An 18,288-nucleotide genomic window follows, 5' to 3' on the forward strand; every position below is an offset into this window, starting at 1 on the left:
CGGCCTGAGGGGTAGGTGGGCTGACGAAGAGAAGAGCGAAGGGCCTATGTGCGTGATCGCGTGCATCTCCACGCCGATCTAGGCGCACAGGGCCACGTACCTCCAGCCCACTCCCTCCTTGCTCTCTAGGTGCATACAGTACGTATACGACCGCATACATGCACACGCACAAGTGTGCCCGCTGCACTTCTTAGCTGCTTCTCCCCACTGCACGACTCCTCGTGCTGCCGCATCATGGCTCTCTCTGTCTTTCTATGCCTCGACGGCGTGTCAGTGCCCTGTGTTGATGCCTGCGGCACCCCTCCCGCTTTATCTTCGGTGCGTATTGTTTCACGTATGCGTGTGCTCCTTAACACTTTGGGCGTGTTGGAGTCACGCATGGATCTGTAAGGGCTGGGGTACGCGGAGAAGGGGTGGGGTGGGGTGTGTGTGTGTGGGGGGGGAGGAGTATGCACCGGCCCCTGCGGATGGAGGTGTACGCATCTTTCGTTGGTCTGTGTACGCATTCTTCGAGACACAGCGGTGCGCCGAGGTTGGGGGAGAGGGGCGATCGATTCTCTTTCTCGTCCAGTGCAGGCGCGGTGCTTGCTCTGCCTGTCAGTGCTGCTTCTGACTTGCGTTTGCTTTGGGAAAGTGCCCCAGTGACGCCATGGTCCTCTTCTCTCTCGTTTTTTCCACTCGCCATGCCTTTCGAGTAAGTCATGCCCCCCCCCCCCCCTCACGCCTCCACCCGGTGAGACAGGAAGCTGGAAGGACTGGCGGCTCCGCACACCCGTCCGTGCACACAGGCACAGACATATACGCGTACCGATGCGCTTGTATGAAGAGACGCGCTCTGCTCCCGCCGGTACAGCCCTCTCGGTGTAAGCGACACGACCGCACACATGGCAGAGGTCGGACGGACTGGGACGCGTGTGCCGACTCGGTCAGTGGCCTCGGGTGTACCTCGCTCTCCCGGCTCTTCTATCTGCATGCCTGTCGCGCTGGCGAAGGAGAGGACGCAAGCATCTCGGGGTCTGTCTGACCCCTTTTTCGTCTTCTGTCTCGCCCTGACCCCATCCCCTCCCTCTCCACCGCCACCACCGCCGTCGCTTCTGCATCATCGCCGCACGGGTGAACCATCGCTGTAGCGCTGGCCCATATTAGCCGTCGAGCGTTTTCTCATGAGCATGGGTATTATCGTGTATGCTGTTGCCCCGTACGCGAGCAAAGAAAGTGTCGCATCATCAGCAGCGGCAGCGTCTGGATGGAACACCGATGCTTCGCCGTCCTCCACCGCTGCGCTCGGCCTCCCCCCTCTACGCATGCACGCAACTTCATAGGGAACGCGGCGTGGCTGCTGAGCGCGATGCCTTGGGGAGGAGATGAGTACGCATGTTTATGTGTGTGTGTAGGGGGGGGGGAGAGCACGACTCGGCGTCCTTCCTGCTAACCCAAGTTTGCTGGTTCGAGTGACTAAGAGGCATGAGCACTCACCCGCAGCGCTCACAGAGCGTGTGCTGAGCCAACGCCGGCTTCTCTTGCCTCCTCTCAACCCCGTCTTCGCCACCTCTCCCGTGCCCCTTCCTATCCGCCCTGTCCATCTTGCTCCCATGAAAGGGAAGTCGTATCTTCGCTTTCATTGAACGCATGTGAGTGCGTTGCTCACGCAGGTGCCCCCCTCTCTCCTACACCCGTATGCTTATCTCTCTCTTGTATACACACAATGTCCCGCATCACCTCCCATCCCGCGATTCCGCCACCACCGTCGCGGGCGCCAGGCCGACAGAGAGCTTCAGTTGGGATGGCCTCGGTAGTCACCGAGCCCGACTCAGCTCAGATGGCACAGGAGAACATTACGCTGCTGCAGGCGCTGGTGCAGCCCACACGGTACCGTCGCCGTGTGCAGCCGCAGTTTGAAGCCTTCCACCTCGAGGACCCGGACTACATGAAGTACAACCTAAAAGCCTACTGGCCCCATCATCTCGACAGCGGTGCTGTAACCGCTGATCGTGCTGCGCCGCGTCAGCCAGGGTCTGACGACCGCGGCAGCACCGCCTTAGTAGCGGTGCAGTCCCGCATGTCACCGCAGCCCCTTCGGCTGGCGAACGGCGTACTTCCGTCACCCTCGGCGGCATATGGTGATCCGCATCGCATGGGCTCGTGCAACATGGACCGTGACCAGCAGCTGCACTGCAAGGAGCTCACGACACGGCCGCCGCCGGTCCTTCCTGGTGCTGGTCGCAGAGGCAGCTCATCTGACTATCAACTTCCACCTGGCCGCAGTGATGATGAGGAGGGATGGCCCACCATGCTATCGGGCTTCCACAGCGCTAGCGAACGGCACAGCGAAGGCGACAACTATAATGCAGGTTGTGCATCCGAACACTCCACATACAACGATCGCCACCGCCATCCAGAGCGACCGGCACCGCAGTACCCAAAAGGACAGCAGCAAGAGTACTCGTTATCGTCGCAGCAACAGGCGGAGAACAGCAGTCGCTGCCCCTCCGCGTACGACACCCAACCCGAGCGCGAGAAAAGGCACCGTGAAGAAGAGCGACCGGCCGGCCAGCCTCGCCGCTCGAGCACTTCGAACGCTCACGCGCTTAGCATTGACGGCGGCGCGCACCGGCGCTCGGGGCTCGGCGGCGGCGGCGACTCTGCCACGGCTGACTGCCACGACCAATATGGGCCCAGCGCTGGAGAGTGTGGCGTAGACAGCAGCCGCCCGCAGCGCTTCGAGGCGGCTCTGCCGGTGGGGGCGCCGCATTATGGATGGCCGCACGTCGTCAGCGCCAACGGAGGCGTGAGTGGCACTGCTGGCAACGGACGAGTGGGCGAAGCGGATGAAGGCGAGGCCTTTGAAGACGGCGATGGCTCGTATGGGGATGGCGGAGCAGAGTGGGGGGCTGCTCTCGATGAGTGGGACGATGACGAGGAAGGCGGTGCGGCCCCGGTCACGGCGCACAACCTTTATGCCAACGACGGCGAGGAGTGGATGGACACGAGGGACGGTGCGTATCATGACCGTGATGATGACAACGCTGACAGCGAACCCTCATATCTCCAGCCGCCTCCGCCTGCATCGAAGGAGCAGCGACCTCAGCCGTCTCTGCGTGCGTCGTTGCCAGCGGAGGCGCCGGCTCCTCCATCACAGCATCGACACCAGCGCCCCACCAGGCATATCCAGCGGCAGTCGGCTGACGTGACGTCATTGCAGTCGTCGAGGAAAGGGTCGCAGCAGCCGCGGCCCGTCGAGGGAGAGGTCGACTGGTCTTCCACGAGGGGCAAGAAGAAGACGCGGTCGAACAAGCACAACCCGCGCGCCTTCCTGAACAGGACGACGCACACTTGGGTATCGACGAACACGACCACCACGGTGATCCTGCCTCCCGCCACGGTGCAGCTAGTGCCAATGTCGGCGCTTGCCATGTCCGAGGTGAGGCAGCCCGTGGATGGCCGCTGGGCTGCCACTGCTGTGTTGCCCCCGCCGTCGCCATACTCTCTGAGTTCTCAATCGATGCTGGGCTATCAGCAGCGGTGTTCGCAGATGGAGGTGCTCGATGACAGCGGGAACTCCATTTCGAATGGACGCAAGCACGTTGGCAACTCCCTTCCATGCCTGCCAAGCCGCAACACGGTATAGGAGGATGTGGTGCACCACAGCATGCCTGAACTATGATGGAGCGTGTGCAGTTCCACCACAGGACCGGGAGGGGGGGGGGAGTGGCTTGCCGGCACGAATGTGTGTGCGTGTGGTCTCTCTCGCTTTCTCTTTTCGGTTAAAAACCGCCCACCGTTTCAAGAATTCATAGTTGAAGAGTGTGAGCCTTGCCGGGGGCTGAGGCGATGGGGGCGGGGGGCTGTGGTGACGGCCAACGAAAGAGGAGAGTGCAGCAGCTCTCTGCATCTGCGCAGAAGGGGAGAGAGAGAGAGCGAGGCAGGGAGTGAGATGGAAGAAATCGAATACACGGGCATGCGCAGACGGAGCTCACTGGCGAACATCCCGCCCTTCCTGTGTGTGTGGGGGGGGGAGGGTGAGCACAGGCGGGGCACGAAGCGTTATCACATGAAGCCGCTCACGCCTTCGACCTTGCCTTCTCGTTCTCGTTCTTCCCACACCCCAATCTCGCCCACCTTGTCCTCCGCCGGGGCACATCCCCGCCGAACCGTCACAGCCCCGAGAGTTGGTACCGGCACCTGTGCATATAAACAGCGGCCGACCTTCTCCCCCCCCCTCCCACCGCTGTTATTTGCCCACCCGCCCGCATGGCTGAAGACACCTCTGACGTTTCCATTTTTTTTGTTTTCTGGACGATCGTTTCTTCTGCACCGGCGTCCCCTCTCTTCCTTCTTCCTCCCATCCGCACCGACGAGCACGCATGACCCGGGCTCCTACCGCCTATGCCGGCCTGGGGCTTCTTTCCGTTATACATTGCCGTCTTCTGTTTCTCTGCGGGCAGGTTTTTACTTCTTGGCACAGCGGCTCGACCCTCGCCCACATCCTCTTCTCTTGTTGTCGTTGTCGTTGTTGGCCGCGCACGCGCCTCCCTCGCTGCCTCGGCGTCTTTTGTTTCTGCGTTCTGCGCCACTGCCGGACCCCTTTCATGACCGGAGGAAGGGGCGGGGAAGGTGATGTGTGTGGGTGGGTGACGGGAGAGGAGGGGGGGCGAGGGAGAGGGGAGGGCTGTTGTGGGGGCGGGCACGTGTGCATGTAGGATGTGTGTCGGTGTCGGCATCCCCCCACCAGACCTCGACCCCGACCCCTCCCTCCTTCCTCACCTCTCGCGCTCTCTCGAACGGTACGTGAATCTTCTCCTTCCGTCTGCCATTGCCCTTTCTGACTTTGCAGGCGTGCCTGTACGTGCGACGTCTCTGTGCTTCGGCGGCGACGTGCGGTGGGCGCCGCTGCTCCTCTTTTTCGTTTTACTTCATTGATGTGCAGGCCTGTGTAGGTGTTCGCTCGAAACAGAGCAACAATGACGTGGACAGGAAGCCAGTGCCTAGGAGAGCACCTACGACGGCACATAGTGGATGGCGCCTTGTTGTGAGCCGTGGGCTGCCGAACATCTGCTGCTCTGTATCTCTCTCTCTCTCTCTCTCACTCTCTCACTCTCTGGCTGGGTAAGCGCAGAAAGTGTGGTGCTGAGGAGAGGAAGAGCGAGAGGTGATGGCGATGATGGCGATAGCACTATCCGTGTCCTGGGCTCACGCCTTCAAGCTGACTTCCATCGAACAGCATGGCTTGTCGCCACTCCTCCCTCTCGAACCTATCCTTTCCTTTACCTCATCCCCGTGTCAAGCCTCTCTCCCTCTCTCCGTTGCTGCCCTCTTGTCTTCGGTGCAGTGGCTGGGGTGCATTCTCGGCGCACAGAGGTTTCCACATCACCAGGCGCCCACGCCCGTATATACTCCTCCCCCATGTAAAGCCCAAACACACAGTGACACGTCATCACACGCGCGCATATTCTTATGCAGTGGCGATACCTTGCCCTCTCTCGCTCTCTCACAAGCGCCTTGCCCATCCCTCTCTCGGTCATCCTCGTCCCTCCCCCACTTCGACTGCCTCCCGCCCAACGCCCCCGCTCGCTCTGCTTGAGTCTCGATACGCTTACAGACCAGCACGACGTTTCCAGTCAAGTTCATCGAGCGCACCCAAAAACAACAACAACAGCAACATCGACTCCCACTTGCACAGCTTCGTGTGACATCATCGGCCTGGACGGCAGTGCACACACGTGCCCTCCCGCACTCGATCATCGAGGCAGACCTATACCGGGTCAGCAGCAGCGGCGGCAACTACAAGAACAAGTCAATAAACGCCAGAAATCATGGCCCACCTTGGTGGACACACGACGAAGCAGACCTACGTGACGACATACACGACAGACATCGACCCTCGCATGCTGCCGGACTTTGCGACCCGCGGCGCCGTGCCAGCAGAGGGCTGGTGCGGTGATGACGCTCCCGGGGAGCGACAGACAGGCGCGAAGTATGCTTCACAGCCGCCCTACGGCCAGGAGCGGCACCATCATCCACCTCGGCATTCTTACAACCCACCGCCGCCTCACCATGGCGGCGCTCCTCCTCACGATCACGGCTATCGCCAGAACCCTTCCGCTTCTCATCACAACGAGTACGGATGCAGCGAGGCTTCGACATCAACATCATCCGCCACTACCTCAGCCACTTCCAGCACCAGCAGAGCCGATAATGGTAGCTCACACCGCTTGCGCAAGAAGTACACCACTACCACCGTCACAACGATCACCACCACCACAATCCTGCTGCCGAAGATGCAAGAGGCCTACGTATTCCCCTCTGTCACGTCCCATCACACGGACCAGCAGCAGAACGTGGGAGGGGCAGGCAGGCCGTACGCCATCACAGGCGGCGGCGCGTGCGAAGACGTGCAACCGCCGCAAGGGTGCCTTTATGAGGTCGGCGATGGCAGCGATAGTAGCAGCTGGCTTCAGGCGGCCAATTTTCCCGCTGGCAATCGTTTAGTACCATCGAGGATGCAGCCCGGCCCCAATGGCGAAGGGTCGCAGAGCTGGGAGTTCCGCCAGCACACCAACAACCAGGTTGAAACAGAGGAAAGCCGAGGGCGGCTGCCCACGCTGCAGGACCTCGGTATCACTAGCTACTTTGCCAAGGACGGCACAGGAAACGGAAGCGTGGTGCCGCGGCGGCGCGAGGCACCGTATGCTCCGGCGTCGCACAGCCCCAGTAACGGCGCTGCCCCGCTGCGGCAGCAGCCATGGGTGGCGGCGGAGACACGGTACGAAGTGGAGGGTGGCAAGCGATACTACTAGGGACGCATCGTGACACGCCGTCCTCACCCGCTCGCCTTTCGTGCGCAGCCTTGTTCTCTGGTGTCACTGCCGCGCACCATCGAGTCGTCCGCCGGCAGCCGGTGCGCAGACATGGAAAAACGATATCGGACCCGCGTTCCAGCTCTTTCCTTTTGTTCTTTTCTGCTGTTGGTGATTTGCTCGTGACCCGTCCTGCACGCCTGCTTCGTTGTGCATGCGGTTGCGGTCTCACAGTATAGAGCGCTCATGGAGGCGATGTGCCGCTCCCTCCTCCTCCTCCTCCTTTTGTTTGTGCATATCCACGGCGATATGAACCGTCGGATGACTCCTCATTGTTGCCGTTCTTGGGTGTGCGCGTGCACTCTCCGTGCGGGCTGTCCAATGCGGTGGGGCGCATGTGGGCGCGTAAGCGTCCACCTCCTCCCTTCCCCTCTCCCCACGGGTTGCACTTCAGCACGCTTGGCGCTCGACCACAGCCACTCGCCCATTTGCTGATCTTTCTTTCTGTGTTCGTCGTGCTTCCGTGGCATACACCGTTTTTCCTTTCTTGTTTTTCTCTCAAATGGTTTTCGTATCCGATGACTTTCATACTGGTGCCTCTCCTCCTCTCTGTCTACCGTACGCCTCTTGCCCATCCTTCGCTCTCCCGCCCCTCTATTCCCGGGCAAACGCCGCACCATTGCTGGTGGGTCGCAGGGCCCAGGCACTCACGGCGTGGCGAGGCCAGAGCGGTGGAGCCCTACTGATGTCGGCGGCCAGGTCCTGGAGGGCGCTGCGTCGGCGCGACCTGCGACCGTGTGCACCCGCCCCTCTGTCATCCACATAATGGGCGTGGTGTCGACGTGACTCGAGCGTATGCCACCCCCGGCTCTGACGGCCCTGCTGCTGGTGGGGGGGGGAGTCTGAGGAGCATGAAGTGGGTAGAGCTTGAGGCAGATGTGCTGCTGCGGTGACCGAGTCAGCGCACTACTGTACCGCGCGTGTCTGGCGGCTGCCTCGCACCGGGTGACGGGGGCCTGTGACGACTGGAGCCACTGCGAATGCAGCCGGACCAGCTGAGACGCGGAGAAAGGGGTGTGGCCGTCGCTGCGGAGTGGACGCGTTGGAAAGTACCTCACATACGCAAGAATGTCTCCGGTGCCTCCTTATGTGCTGCAGCTGTGCATCATGGGCGGTGGGGGTGGCGTGTGTCCTTCCGTCTATATCAGTGCGCGTGAGCCGGTGCGCTTGTGTATCCTCCAACTTTTCCACTCGAAAGGGAGACAACCGAACGCAGAGATATATGTCTGTATGGTGTGCGGAAGGGGGGAGGAGTGAGAAGAGAGGCGTGAGAGGCGGAGGCGACGCATCACCTCTGCCGTTCGCCTTGTAGAAGCTGTGGCGCGCAGCTCCCTTCCTCTCGCTCCCTTTTTCGGCACACACACACACACACAGAGTGGGGAGGGGGAGAGAGGTGTCAATGTGCTTGTCTGGAGAGGTGCTCTTGTTGATATGTGTAAATTTCCTTCGAGGCTGTTTGGCCACCACCGCCTTCCTTTTCCTGCTCTCTTCTCCGACCAGCACACGACAAGCTCACCACCCCTCCGTTGTGATGTACGACTTTCTTTAGCCGTTGTTTCGTTTCCTGTTATTCTCATTGTCGTCATCGCCCTTCCTTCTGCCCCCGTGCGCTTTACCCCCCCCCCCCCCCCCCCCACACACACACACACACACAACACCACCACCATACCCTCCCCTTCCATCGCGTGTGTTCATGCTCACACCGAGAGAGAGGCACACACGCACATGCACAGCGATCATCGCGCCCACGGCACCGTACGAGCGCGCGGGGTTGCATTTCAGCGCCGGTGCCTGTCTCAAGCAGATGAGGGGAGTGGAGGAAAGTATTGTCTCCTTTTTCTGCCCAGCACCTGCTTGTGTTCTTGGGCTCATTTTTGTCTTGGTGTGTGCGGTGCACTTGCTCGCGCGGCAGCGGCAGCTGACTGCCGTCGTGGCTGCTTGTCGCTTGTGGGGCCCGTGATGAGGGAGACGGAGGACGAGGAGCATGTGCATGTATGTAGGTGTGTGTGTGGGGGGGGGTGGTTGGGTGGGCATTATGGCGTGTGCGTGTCCGCCTCGGTTTCTCTGTATTGTACGCTCCCTCTCCCAGCACTGTATCTCTCCCCCTTTTTTGTTGTCGTCCTTTCATAGTCAGAGAGTAAGACGTTTCAATGTCCAAGCGAAATGAGCGCCGCGACTCAGCGGCAGCAGAAGGTGAGTGACGTATACGCAAGAAGTAAAGAGAGAGGGCGCACGAGAGAATAAAGATCGGCGAGACGCCGCGGTCGCAGACATCGGGATGAGGAGGGTGGGTGGATGAGAGGGAGGGGGGGGAGGAATGAGTAGGTCAGTGGGGCTTGGTGTGAACCTTGTTTGCACCGAGGCCTCTAAGCCCTTCCATTTACCCTACAAGCACGCTTGCTTGTTCACACATGGCAGAGCGGAATGTGCCTCATCTATCTCATGCGTAAACACGCGTAGCTACGCACCTCTGCCTCTCTCTCGCCCCACTTCCCCGCTGTCTCTTGGTTCTCTTGAAGATCTTCTGTGGGCCAGCGGAGCGCGTGCGTTGGGAGAGAGACTTGTGCCGCACACGCCATGCATGTACGAGCACCCAGGCGCACACTCCCGCCGATGCCCATCTCTTTGCGTGTGATACTTTTCTCTCTCTCCGTCGCCGTCGTTGTCGTCTCCGTTCCTACTCAATTCCGTGTGCCCCCGCCCCCTTCCACTTTGTCTGCCTTCTCTCTCTCTCTCTCGCTTCTCGTTGTGGACCGGTGGGTAACGCACACACCCTCCCCTTCCCCTCCATTCGCGCACCCATGCTCACATCCCTACGCGGAGGAGCACACGTATCGGTTGCTCTGTGGATCACACACACACACACACACACACACACACAGACAGAGACACGGAGAACAAACAAAGACGGGAAGGCTCAGCACCGAAGAAATAGGCAGCAGCGACGTGGGACCACGTGGCCCCAAATCGCCGAACACGACAGCGTGCACATTCACACAAAGTCTTCCTCTCCGGCAACAAGGGCAGAAGATAGCATCTACATCTATCTAACATATCTATCTATATAAATAGATAAAGGAGGAGGGGTGGGGGAGGCTGATCTGCCGAGTCGTGCGTAGCGCTTCTGTTTGAGTTTGCCTCCTTCGACGACTGCCACGCTGCGCGTCCTTCTCTCTCGCCCGTTGCATTGCTTTCTTCTCGAATTCGCACACCCATGCACACGGGTGCGTGTGCAGCGAGGAAGAAGAGCAGAGGGAGGAGGGGACATCCTCATCCATACAGGGCAAAGGTGATCGGCTTCTCTTTTTCTTTGGTGTTCACACCGTCCGTGCCGCCCCGCTTCCGCTTCGCCGTGGCTGCGCGTCCTTCTCGGCACTCCTCAACGCGTGTGCGACCTTTTCTCTCTTTTGTTTCTTTTTCGTCTTTCATCTTGCCGGCGCTTTAGCAGTGGCCCCTCTCGTGCGGCCACCTCCTCCTCCTCCTCCCCCCCCTCTCCCCCCCAGCACACCCGAAATCGGTGTCCCTGTCCCTCGCTTGCTCACACGCACTCTTCGACAACACACACATACACACATATAACTATAAATATACATATATAGTTGTATACATATATGTATGCGTGTGTGTATAGTCGTTTCCTCAAATCACTTTTTAAGTCGCTCCACGTTTGTTGTTGTCCTTCCGCTGCGTCCCATCGTCTTCTGTGTCTCTGTCTCACTGTGTGTGTGTGTGCCGTGGGCCGCTGTCGGATTTCCCAACAACGCAGTTCACACACACACATATATATATAGTTTCGATAGATACATACATATATATATATATATTCTGTGTTCTTTTCCCCTTTTCTTTTGTGCGTTTCCACCGGTGTCCGCTGAGCCACGCCATTCTTCATCCTCCATCCGTCGTCGTCTGTTTTCTTTGCTCCTGTGCCCACACCCGCCCCGCCCCTATTCACGTTCTCTTCCCTTCGTCTCCTTTCTTCGTTGCTTTCGTCACTGGTGGTGGTGGTGGTGTATTTGTGTGTGTGTGTGTGTGTGTGCTTGTGTACCCCCCCCCTCCGCACCCACCCACACACTTCCTCCGTGAGCCAGCGGTGTCTGCTTTGGGTGTCTGTGTGCGCAACTCACGCGCGGTCGCAGGGTTGATTCACTCACCACTGCTACCCTTCCCCCTTTTCTGCTCTCTCTTTTTTTTTTTTTCTGTGCCCTCCTCGCCGCAGCCCTTCGGACGCCCGCTTCCTCCCCTTCAGCAGCAGGCTCAAGGTGTGCCGTTATTGTGTTTCTTGCAGATTGCAGGTCTTTCCCGGCGTTTCCTCCGCACCGAGTTGGAGCGTGGCCTTCCTCAAGACCACCGCGTCTATCACCATCCCTGAGCAAAGACGCCTCCGCCTCGTGCCATCTGGAGTGATGCTGCAACAGACCGCATCGGCACACACACACCCGTGCCAAAGGGCAGCACGTAGCACAGCGATCGAGGAGGCTGGAAACGCGTGTGAGGACGATTATAGGGAGAACCAAAACATGAATGGCACCAATCACCACCCCGGAGCCGCAGCCGATGAGCTTCAGAAACTGAAGGAGGCCTCACCACCGGCACTGCCATTGCTGCCTCGGCACGCCACCGAGGGGTCGACCTCACTCCATTCCTCATTCTCTAGCAGCGTCTCTTCGCATGAGAAGCGCACCGCTGCTGCCGCTGTCGATCCGAGCCCGTTCTCCGTGGTATCTCACATCTCGACAGGGACGAATAGTGGCATGGGCGGCGCTGCACTGCTAACACGTGATCCGCGCTTGATAATGCTGCCGCTGCGCCGCAACGAAACAAACTCGACCGCTGTGCCACCACCGTTGAACGGAGGCGTGATGGATGCCACGATGCCGAGCGATCAGCTGCATCTGCTACCCATCCCAAGGTCGCTCCTCCACACATCACCAGCGGGGTGCACCCTCGTCGCTGACGTCGGGACCGCTTCCCCACTCTTTATCGACTTGAACTCGCTTCAACTGACCGGCATGCTGGAAAGTGTGCTTGTTTGCACCTGTGCTGCTGCGGGGGCCGCAACCGCTGCTATACCAGCCGTGCAGCCATCTGTCGTGCCGGTGCCACGGACACCACCGGCGCTAGGCACGCTGGTCGTCGACACGGACGAGCACGCCGGTGTTAGCATGACATCTCACACAGATTCCGCTACCAGTGGATCGGCTTCTGCCCCCGTGTCGGCAACAACAGTTGGCCGTGTGAATGGCAAGGCCAACGCCTCACGCAGCTCGCGCACCCAAGTACATTGTCCGCCCACTGCAGTGGCAGCGCTACCCCTTTACGCCAACGGTGCGAGTGACGGTGCTTCCTTAGCCGTCCCTCCCGTTGCGGCGGCAGCTGCCCTGCATATACTGCCGTCTTCTTTTGGTGCCATCACTGCAGCCGACACGAGCCACCTCACGCCGGCAACACGGAGCGCCGGCGAAGGAGGGTGTCTGCCGCCATGCTTCAGCGGACATTATACGACTTCCAGCACCCCCGACTTCCAACCGTCTTCCCTGACCCATGTCACCCGTGCCGCCTTGTCCCCGCTTGGATTGCCGTCAGAGAAGTCGCTAGCCGCTGGTGCCACCGCCACTTCCGTGACTTCCGAACATGGGCCAGCGGAGGAGGGAAGCGGGAGGAATGGCAAATACGGAGACGAGCCCGCACCGCGGTGCCGCATGACAGCCATGCTGAAAGCTAAGACGACGCCTCCGAGTGCCATGGCGTCAGACATCCACCGTGAGCATTCTCGTGCTCTCTCTGCACCTGCAGCCGCAACGGCACAGCAGCGTGGAGTGCGGAGGGGCAATGCCCACCGAAATGTGCTTGACAGCCGCGGCCCTTTTCGCGGCGGTGCGCGGGGGCCGCCGTCGGTGTCGATTAAGGAGGCTCTTGCAGATGCCCCCCTTCTCCGTTGCGCGGCAGCAGACGCGGTGGCGGATACTATGGTGTCGATGCCGCCGTTGGCCGCCTCTGCTCGACAAGATTCGACAGACACTGCTTTCCGGCAGCTGGCCGCTCGTCGCCATCAGGTCTCGCTTCCGCCAGCGCCGCCGCCGCCGCCGCCGCCGCTGCTGCAAGAGCCCGAGGCACTGCCACCGCCACCGACGACCAAGGCGCCAATGCAGCTTTCCGCGTCCTTCCCTGCTGGAGAGGTGCTGTCGCTGGACGGTACGCTGCGGAGCTGCGCCGACGATGCTGCCTTGGTTTCGAACATGAGCAAGGGATCGTTTTTGTCAACCACCATGGCCTTTGCTGCCACGGCTGGAACAACGGCTTCTGCCCCCTTGCTTGACTCTCCTGCGGGGGTGGCAGGGGGGTTCTCCGCGATGCGGAGGCGTGCATACGGTGGCGCGCGGCCAGCACCACCTGTCCAGCCGCCGCGGTCGCCAACGCAAAACCCGCCGTGCTCGGCTCTCTGGATGCGCCCAGATGTGTTCCAACAGGGCGCCGACGCAAGAGCTGCTGTCGCAGCTGCGACGCCCGCCGATGAACGCACGGTCTCGACCTCGCCGCAGCGAGCTGCCCGCACCGCCGCCTCCAGTCAGGGGGGCGGCGTGTTTCCGCGCGACGACGGCACAGCAGCCCTGCAGCTGGTGCTGACCACGTCGCAGGAGTTTCTTGTGCCCTGCGCTCAGCGCATGAGTGGCGGTGTGCCCAACGCACCACCGGCAGCGACACTGGAAGCGGAGCCAGAACGGCACCCGCAGGCCTTCTGCGACAACCCTCCTGGGCAAGCAGCACACACCGCCCCGCAGCTGCCCCATCCCGCAAGCGAAAGCGTGACTGCCGTCCTCCAGCTGCCCGTGAACGCTGCTGCGCCTCCAGCAAATCTCGTTGCCGACTCGCAAGCGCTCTCGGCGAACACCGGCAAGGATTCTGTGGCGCGGAGCGGTGTGGCAGCACGACAGGCACCCTCGCCTTCGCCCGCACCACAGCCTCCAACTGCGCAGAGAGAACTCGCGGCCTTGCATGTGCTGCCCATGCACCGTATCACAGAGACTGCTCGTGCTACACAGCAGCCCACGGCAGTATCGCTGTCTCGCTCCGTGGAGCGCCACCCGGCAGTTTCAGGAGGAGCAGGCGAGGCACGTGGCGGCGCCATCATGTCACCTTGCCCATCCGCGGCGTCTGTTATGAGTATTGACGTGCACACGATTGCCGCCTCCCCTCATGCGCGCGCTTCAGCGTTCGAGCGGCGAGATGCACCGAGCACGCCGAGAAGTACGACCCACCGATGCAGCTCCACCGGCATCAGGAACGAGCCTCGCGGTGTCGCGCGTACCATGTCGTCTGTCTCAGCAGCCCCGCTGTACTCCTTCGCGCACGTCACGCATGGCGAGCAAGCGCAGACGGAGCCGTGCCGTCTTTTCATGTGCTCCACACCACCTCCTCGGCCACCTCCGCGCCGGGCAGCACACACGGCACCACTTCCCGCCTGTATTACTGCTGTTTCTGCCGCCGCGTCATCATCGACTTCTTCTGAGACCACGCCGCTGTGCAGACCGGTGGATGTGAGAGACGCAGGGGCAGGGGATGGAGTCCTGTCCATCATACCAGCTACCATGGACACGGCGGGCAGCAGCGCATCTTCGCTGGCGGCGAGTGAGCTGCCGGGTGTGCTGAAGGACTGGACTCCGACTCAACTAGCGGTTTCGCAGCCACTGCGAGCATCTCAGCGAGCAGCAGCGGTGGTGGTGGTGGCACCGGGTGCGGATGTGGAGAAACCATCGACAAGGGAGACATCTCCTCCCACTGCCGCCATCCCTGCAACGCAGGCGGAGGCTCTCGACACGCGCGTGAAAATGCATATGCGCACAACTCGTGCCAGCGACACCGCTGGGAAAGCAGCGAACTTGCGACGTAGAGACGCACGCGGTTTTTCCGCTGCGGCTTCTCCTGCCCATCACGATTGCCGCGGTGTACGCGTGGAACTTCAGCGTGATGACAGGCGTGGCACTGAATTGGCTGCGGAAACGCCGCACACATCGCTACCGACACATGTCGTGCCTGTCGCGGACAACCTGCTCAAACACCTCACCACTGCCCCACAAGAGTGCCGAGCTCGAGGAGGAGAGGTGTCAGCATCGATGGCACCCATCACTCGCCTGCCAGCATCGGAGAGTGTGACTGCGACGCCGTTTGCATGGAATGGTATGGCAGCCGCAGGGGCACGGTCGAGGTCGCAGACCATAACCGCAACGCTACCCACAGCAGCTGCCGCAACCGCGACTCATGCCTTGCCATTGTCATTGGGTCCTTCCTGGGAGAGGATGGAGCCGCTGCCCGTGGGCCATCTTACATCTGCTACGCCAACTGCCACCCCGCTGACGGCACGCACGTTTCCGTTGCATTCAGTTCCAGCGAAGACGGCTGGAATGCGGCTTGCCATCCCCCACTGCGTGCCAACGCCGCCCTCGCTTCCGTCGTCCTTCCAACAGCAGTGCACCCCTCGAGGGGCGGTCTTTACAAGTTTCAAGTCTGCCTCGCGGCAGCACCCTTTGCGGCCGGCGGCTCCGGGGCCCTTTCGCCAGCCCCCCGCTCCCACCACGCTGCACCAACGAGGAGAAGGGGCACGCAACAGCTCTGCGAGTGGTGAGGCGCTCGCTACGCCCCCACATACCCTGATTGCCCAGCAGCTCGCCGGCGGCGCCGCAGCCAGTACGCCCCACCAAGGTGAGGTGGTGTGGGAGGTGCTGCCTGCTACTCACAGCAGCAGCTGCGACTGGCCAAACCCGGCGTCGTCGTGCCCCTCCTCCGTAGCCTCTAGCTGCCTCCAGCGCCATCAGCTGCAGGCGGGGTGTCGCAGCGGGCTGCCCCGCTCCCTGCCCTTCTCTGACATGACACGTGATTCGATGCCCATGGCGATGCTCGGCCCAAAGCCAGAGGCAGCCGTGCGCCGCAGGCCCTTCTCAACCGACCCCGGCGGTGGTGACGAGACGACTTCTGGCGGCCACAGTCGGCGCCAAGCTAGGCCAGTACCCCACCAAGAGCCGCAAGCCGCGCAGCGGAGCTCTCCATCCCCTTGGCCGTGGTGGCGAGGGCAGCACGCCTTGACCCCAGGGCAGAGGTTGCCAGTGCGAGTGCAGCGTCACGGCGAGGGTGCGCGCACTGGCGGCTTCTTTGTTGCCTTGCCGCCGAACCCCGTCATGGTAGACGGCGCCGACAACGCGGCAGCGCCCAATAGCCGCCCCACACTTTCATCCTCGGCAACAGCAGTGGCGGCTGGCGGAGTCGGCAGTGTTGGTGACGGAGGAGGGCTGGCCCCCACTGCTTCTTCTATTCCAGCAGCACCTACGTCTCTGCGGCTGTGCACGGCGCACCTTGCAACGACACGAGAACGTGTTGGCGGGCGCGGTGGAGCTGCAGTCAAAAAGAGTGCAACATCGGGATGCGCCACCGCGGGCCAACCTCTGCATCGTGTCGCGGCCGGCGCGCCGGCCACGTCGCCAGGAACTACCACTGCGGCCGAAGCAGCGACGCCGGTGAGGACATGCGCCGGCTCGGGGCTGACGGGAGTCGCGGACTACTACGGCGCCTACCAGCGTACGCAGCAACCTCGCAGCACGAAAAGTGGCCCGCTACCGCCTTCACAGACGTTTCACTCTCAGTCATCGATGGGCACCGGCTCGCAGTCGCCACAGGATAGTGGAGGAGGAGAGGCAAGAGGGAATACAGGCACTGCCAGTAGACCTGGCTCGCTGCCAGTAGCGGAGGCTGGCATGACACTTCCGAACACCGCTGCTGTTGCTGCTGCGGCAGGATCGCAGGAGCCACGGTGCCACCACCGCCAGAGGGGAACGCCGCTACAACGATACAGCGATGGAACGAATGCCGCGCTACGTGACCGTGGCGGGGTCAAGGGTGACTACGGGCCGCAACGCGCGCCGCGACTGACTCGGGCATTGCTCGACCAGCTGCAGCGGACCTACGCTGCAGTAGCTGATACATCGTCTCGACCGCGCTACCTACCCAGCGACCTTCCCTTGAAGGAGGCACTCGTGGCAAGCTGGCACGACGCAATACACCACGGTCCCCACAGCGGCAACGATTCTAACGGTACACCAGCGATGCTGCAGCGCCCGCGGCTCTCAGCCCCGTCCTGCAAACAAGGCGTGGAGAACGTAATGGCTGTGCTTTCCAGAAGTGAGTGGACGGTTGCGTATTCCTACCATGGACCCGACTCACCACCGCCGCAGCTGCATGCCACCGTCGGTGCCACTCCCATGGACACCCGCTCCGAATCACCAATTGCCGCCCAGCCGCATCTCCCCGCAGCGGCGCAGCAGGAGCGGCTGTATATGCAGCGGTGCACTTCCTCTTCACCCTCCCCCGTCCCTGTCGCACCACCGCCGGTGGTGTGTAAGAATTACGGCGCCGTGCTGCGGACACACCACCCGCAGGCGCTCCCGTTCGTGGTGTCCTCTCAGCAAGCTCAACCCCGTCTTCTCCGGCGCAACCTCGTGGAGCAGCCGACTCGCAAGCACACCGCTCATACGAGTGCCGGCACCGTAGCGTCGGCACCCGTAGTTTTACAAGAGGCGACCTTGGCGCCAGCGAAGATCCTGGCAACGCCTCCGTCGCTGGCATCACTGGAGCATCAGCAGACGCCTGTGCTGACCGCCGTCGCCACCGTGCCTGCCGCACCGCCACCAATGCCCTGGTCCCCGAAAGGCAACGGCCCAGATGCTAGCAGTGAGACGCTGAGCGTCACAGAGGTTTGCCCCAGGCAAGGGTCGTCTGGACCGCGCATTAGCAATTTTTTCCATCTCTTCCGAGAGCGCCAAGGGCAGCGGCGCGGGGGGCGGGCGTGGATCGCTCATTAATGACGTCGACTGAAGCGCATGACAGCGTGCTAGAGGCGAAGGGCAGTGAGGGAGGACGGTGCCGCAGAGTGTGCGCGCATGCAAGTCATTCCCCCCTTCCTCCCGCCTCCAACACCCACCTGACACCCACCCAGAATTAATCTTCCTTTCTTCGTTTGCGCGCTTGCCTTGTCCTGGTGGGTGTGACGCATCTGGGCGTTCCTGCGCACCGCACATTTCCGTTGCGCCTCCTCCCCTCTTCCCCTCTTCCCCGACTTCTGTCTGTCTCCTGCCCGCTGCGGTTGTCGAGGTTGTACCGCGCCACGCCCCTCTCTTGTTTCCTGGTTTGCCGTCCCGGACTGCGCTCCGGTATTTTGTCACCGCGCGCGTGTGCGCGCATCGCCTACACACACCGTATATACACCTACCCACACACACACATATATATATATATATACATGCCGTGCATCTACATATATCTTTATTTATACGTGTGTGTGTGTGTGGGTGGGTGGGTGGGGGCGTAGATCTCTCCCCATTCATTGTTTGTCCAGCGCCTCCCGCCGTTTTGCAACGAGCGCGACACACGAGCACAGCGCCGC

The 18,288-nt window shown here is 61.5% G+C and overlaps 2 protein-coding genes across 2 annotated transcripts; both read left to right on the forward strand.

Moving 5' to 3' along the window:
- Window positions 1-1,705: 1,705 nt before the first annotated feature.
- On the forward strand, window positions 1,706-3,628 carry LMJF_16_1080 (conserved hypothetical protein; the record flags this gene model as incomplete). The annotated part of the gene is made up of 1 exon (XM_001682137.1): window positions 1,706-3,628. One exon carries the CDS (start codon window positions 1,706-1,708, stop codon window positions 3,626-3,628), a length of 1,923 nt encoding a protein of 640 aa, XP_001682189.1.
- A 7,635-nt stretch (window positions 3,629-11,263) lies between these two features.
- LMJF_16_1090 (hypothetical protein) lies at window positions 11,264-17,707 on the forward strand (the record flags this gene model as incomplete). The annotated part of the gene is made up of 1 exon (XM_001682138.1): window positions 11,264-17,707. The coding sequence occupies one exon, from the start codon at window positions 11,264-11,266 to the stop codon at window positions 17,705-17,707; it is 6,444 nt and encodes a 2,147-aa protein (XP_001682190.1).
- Window positions 17,708-18,288: the final 581 nt, after the last annotated feature.

The sequence above is a fragment of the Leishmania major genome, chromosome 16 (genome assembly GCF_000002725.2).
Source record: "Leishmania major strain Friedlin complete genome, chromosome 16".
In the NCBI taxonomy this organism is placed as follows: domain Eukaryota; phylum Euglenozoa; class Kinetoplastea; order Trypanosomatida; family Trypanosomatidae; genus Leishmania; species Leishmania major.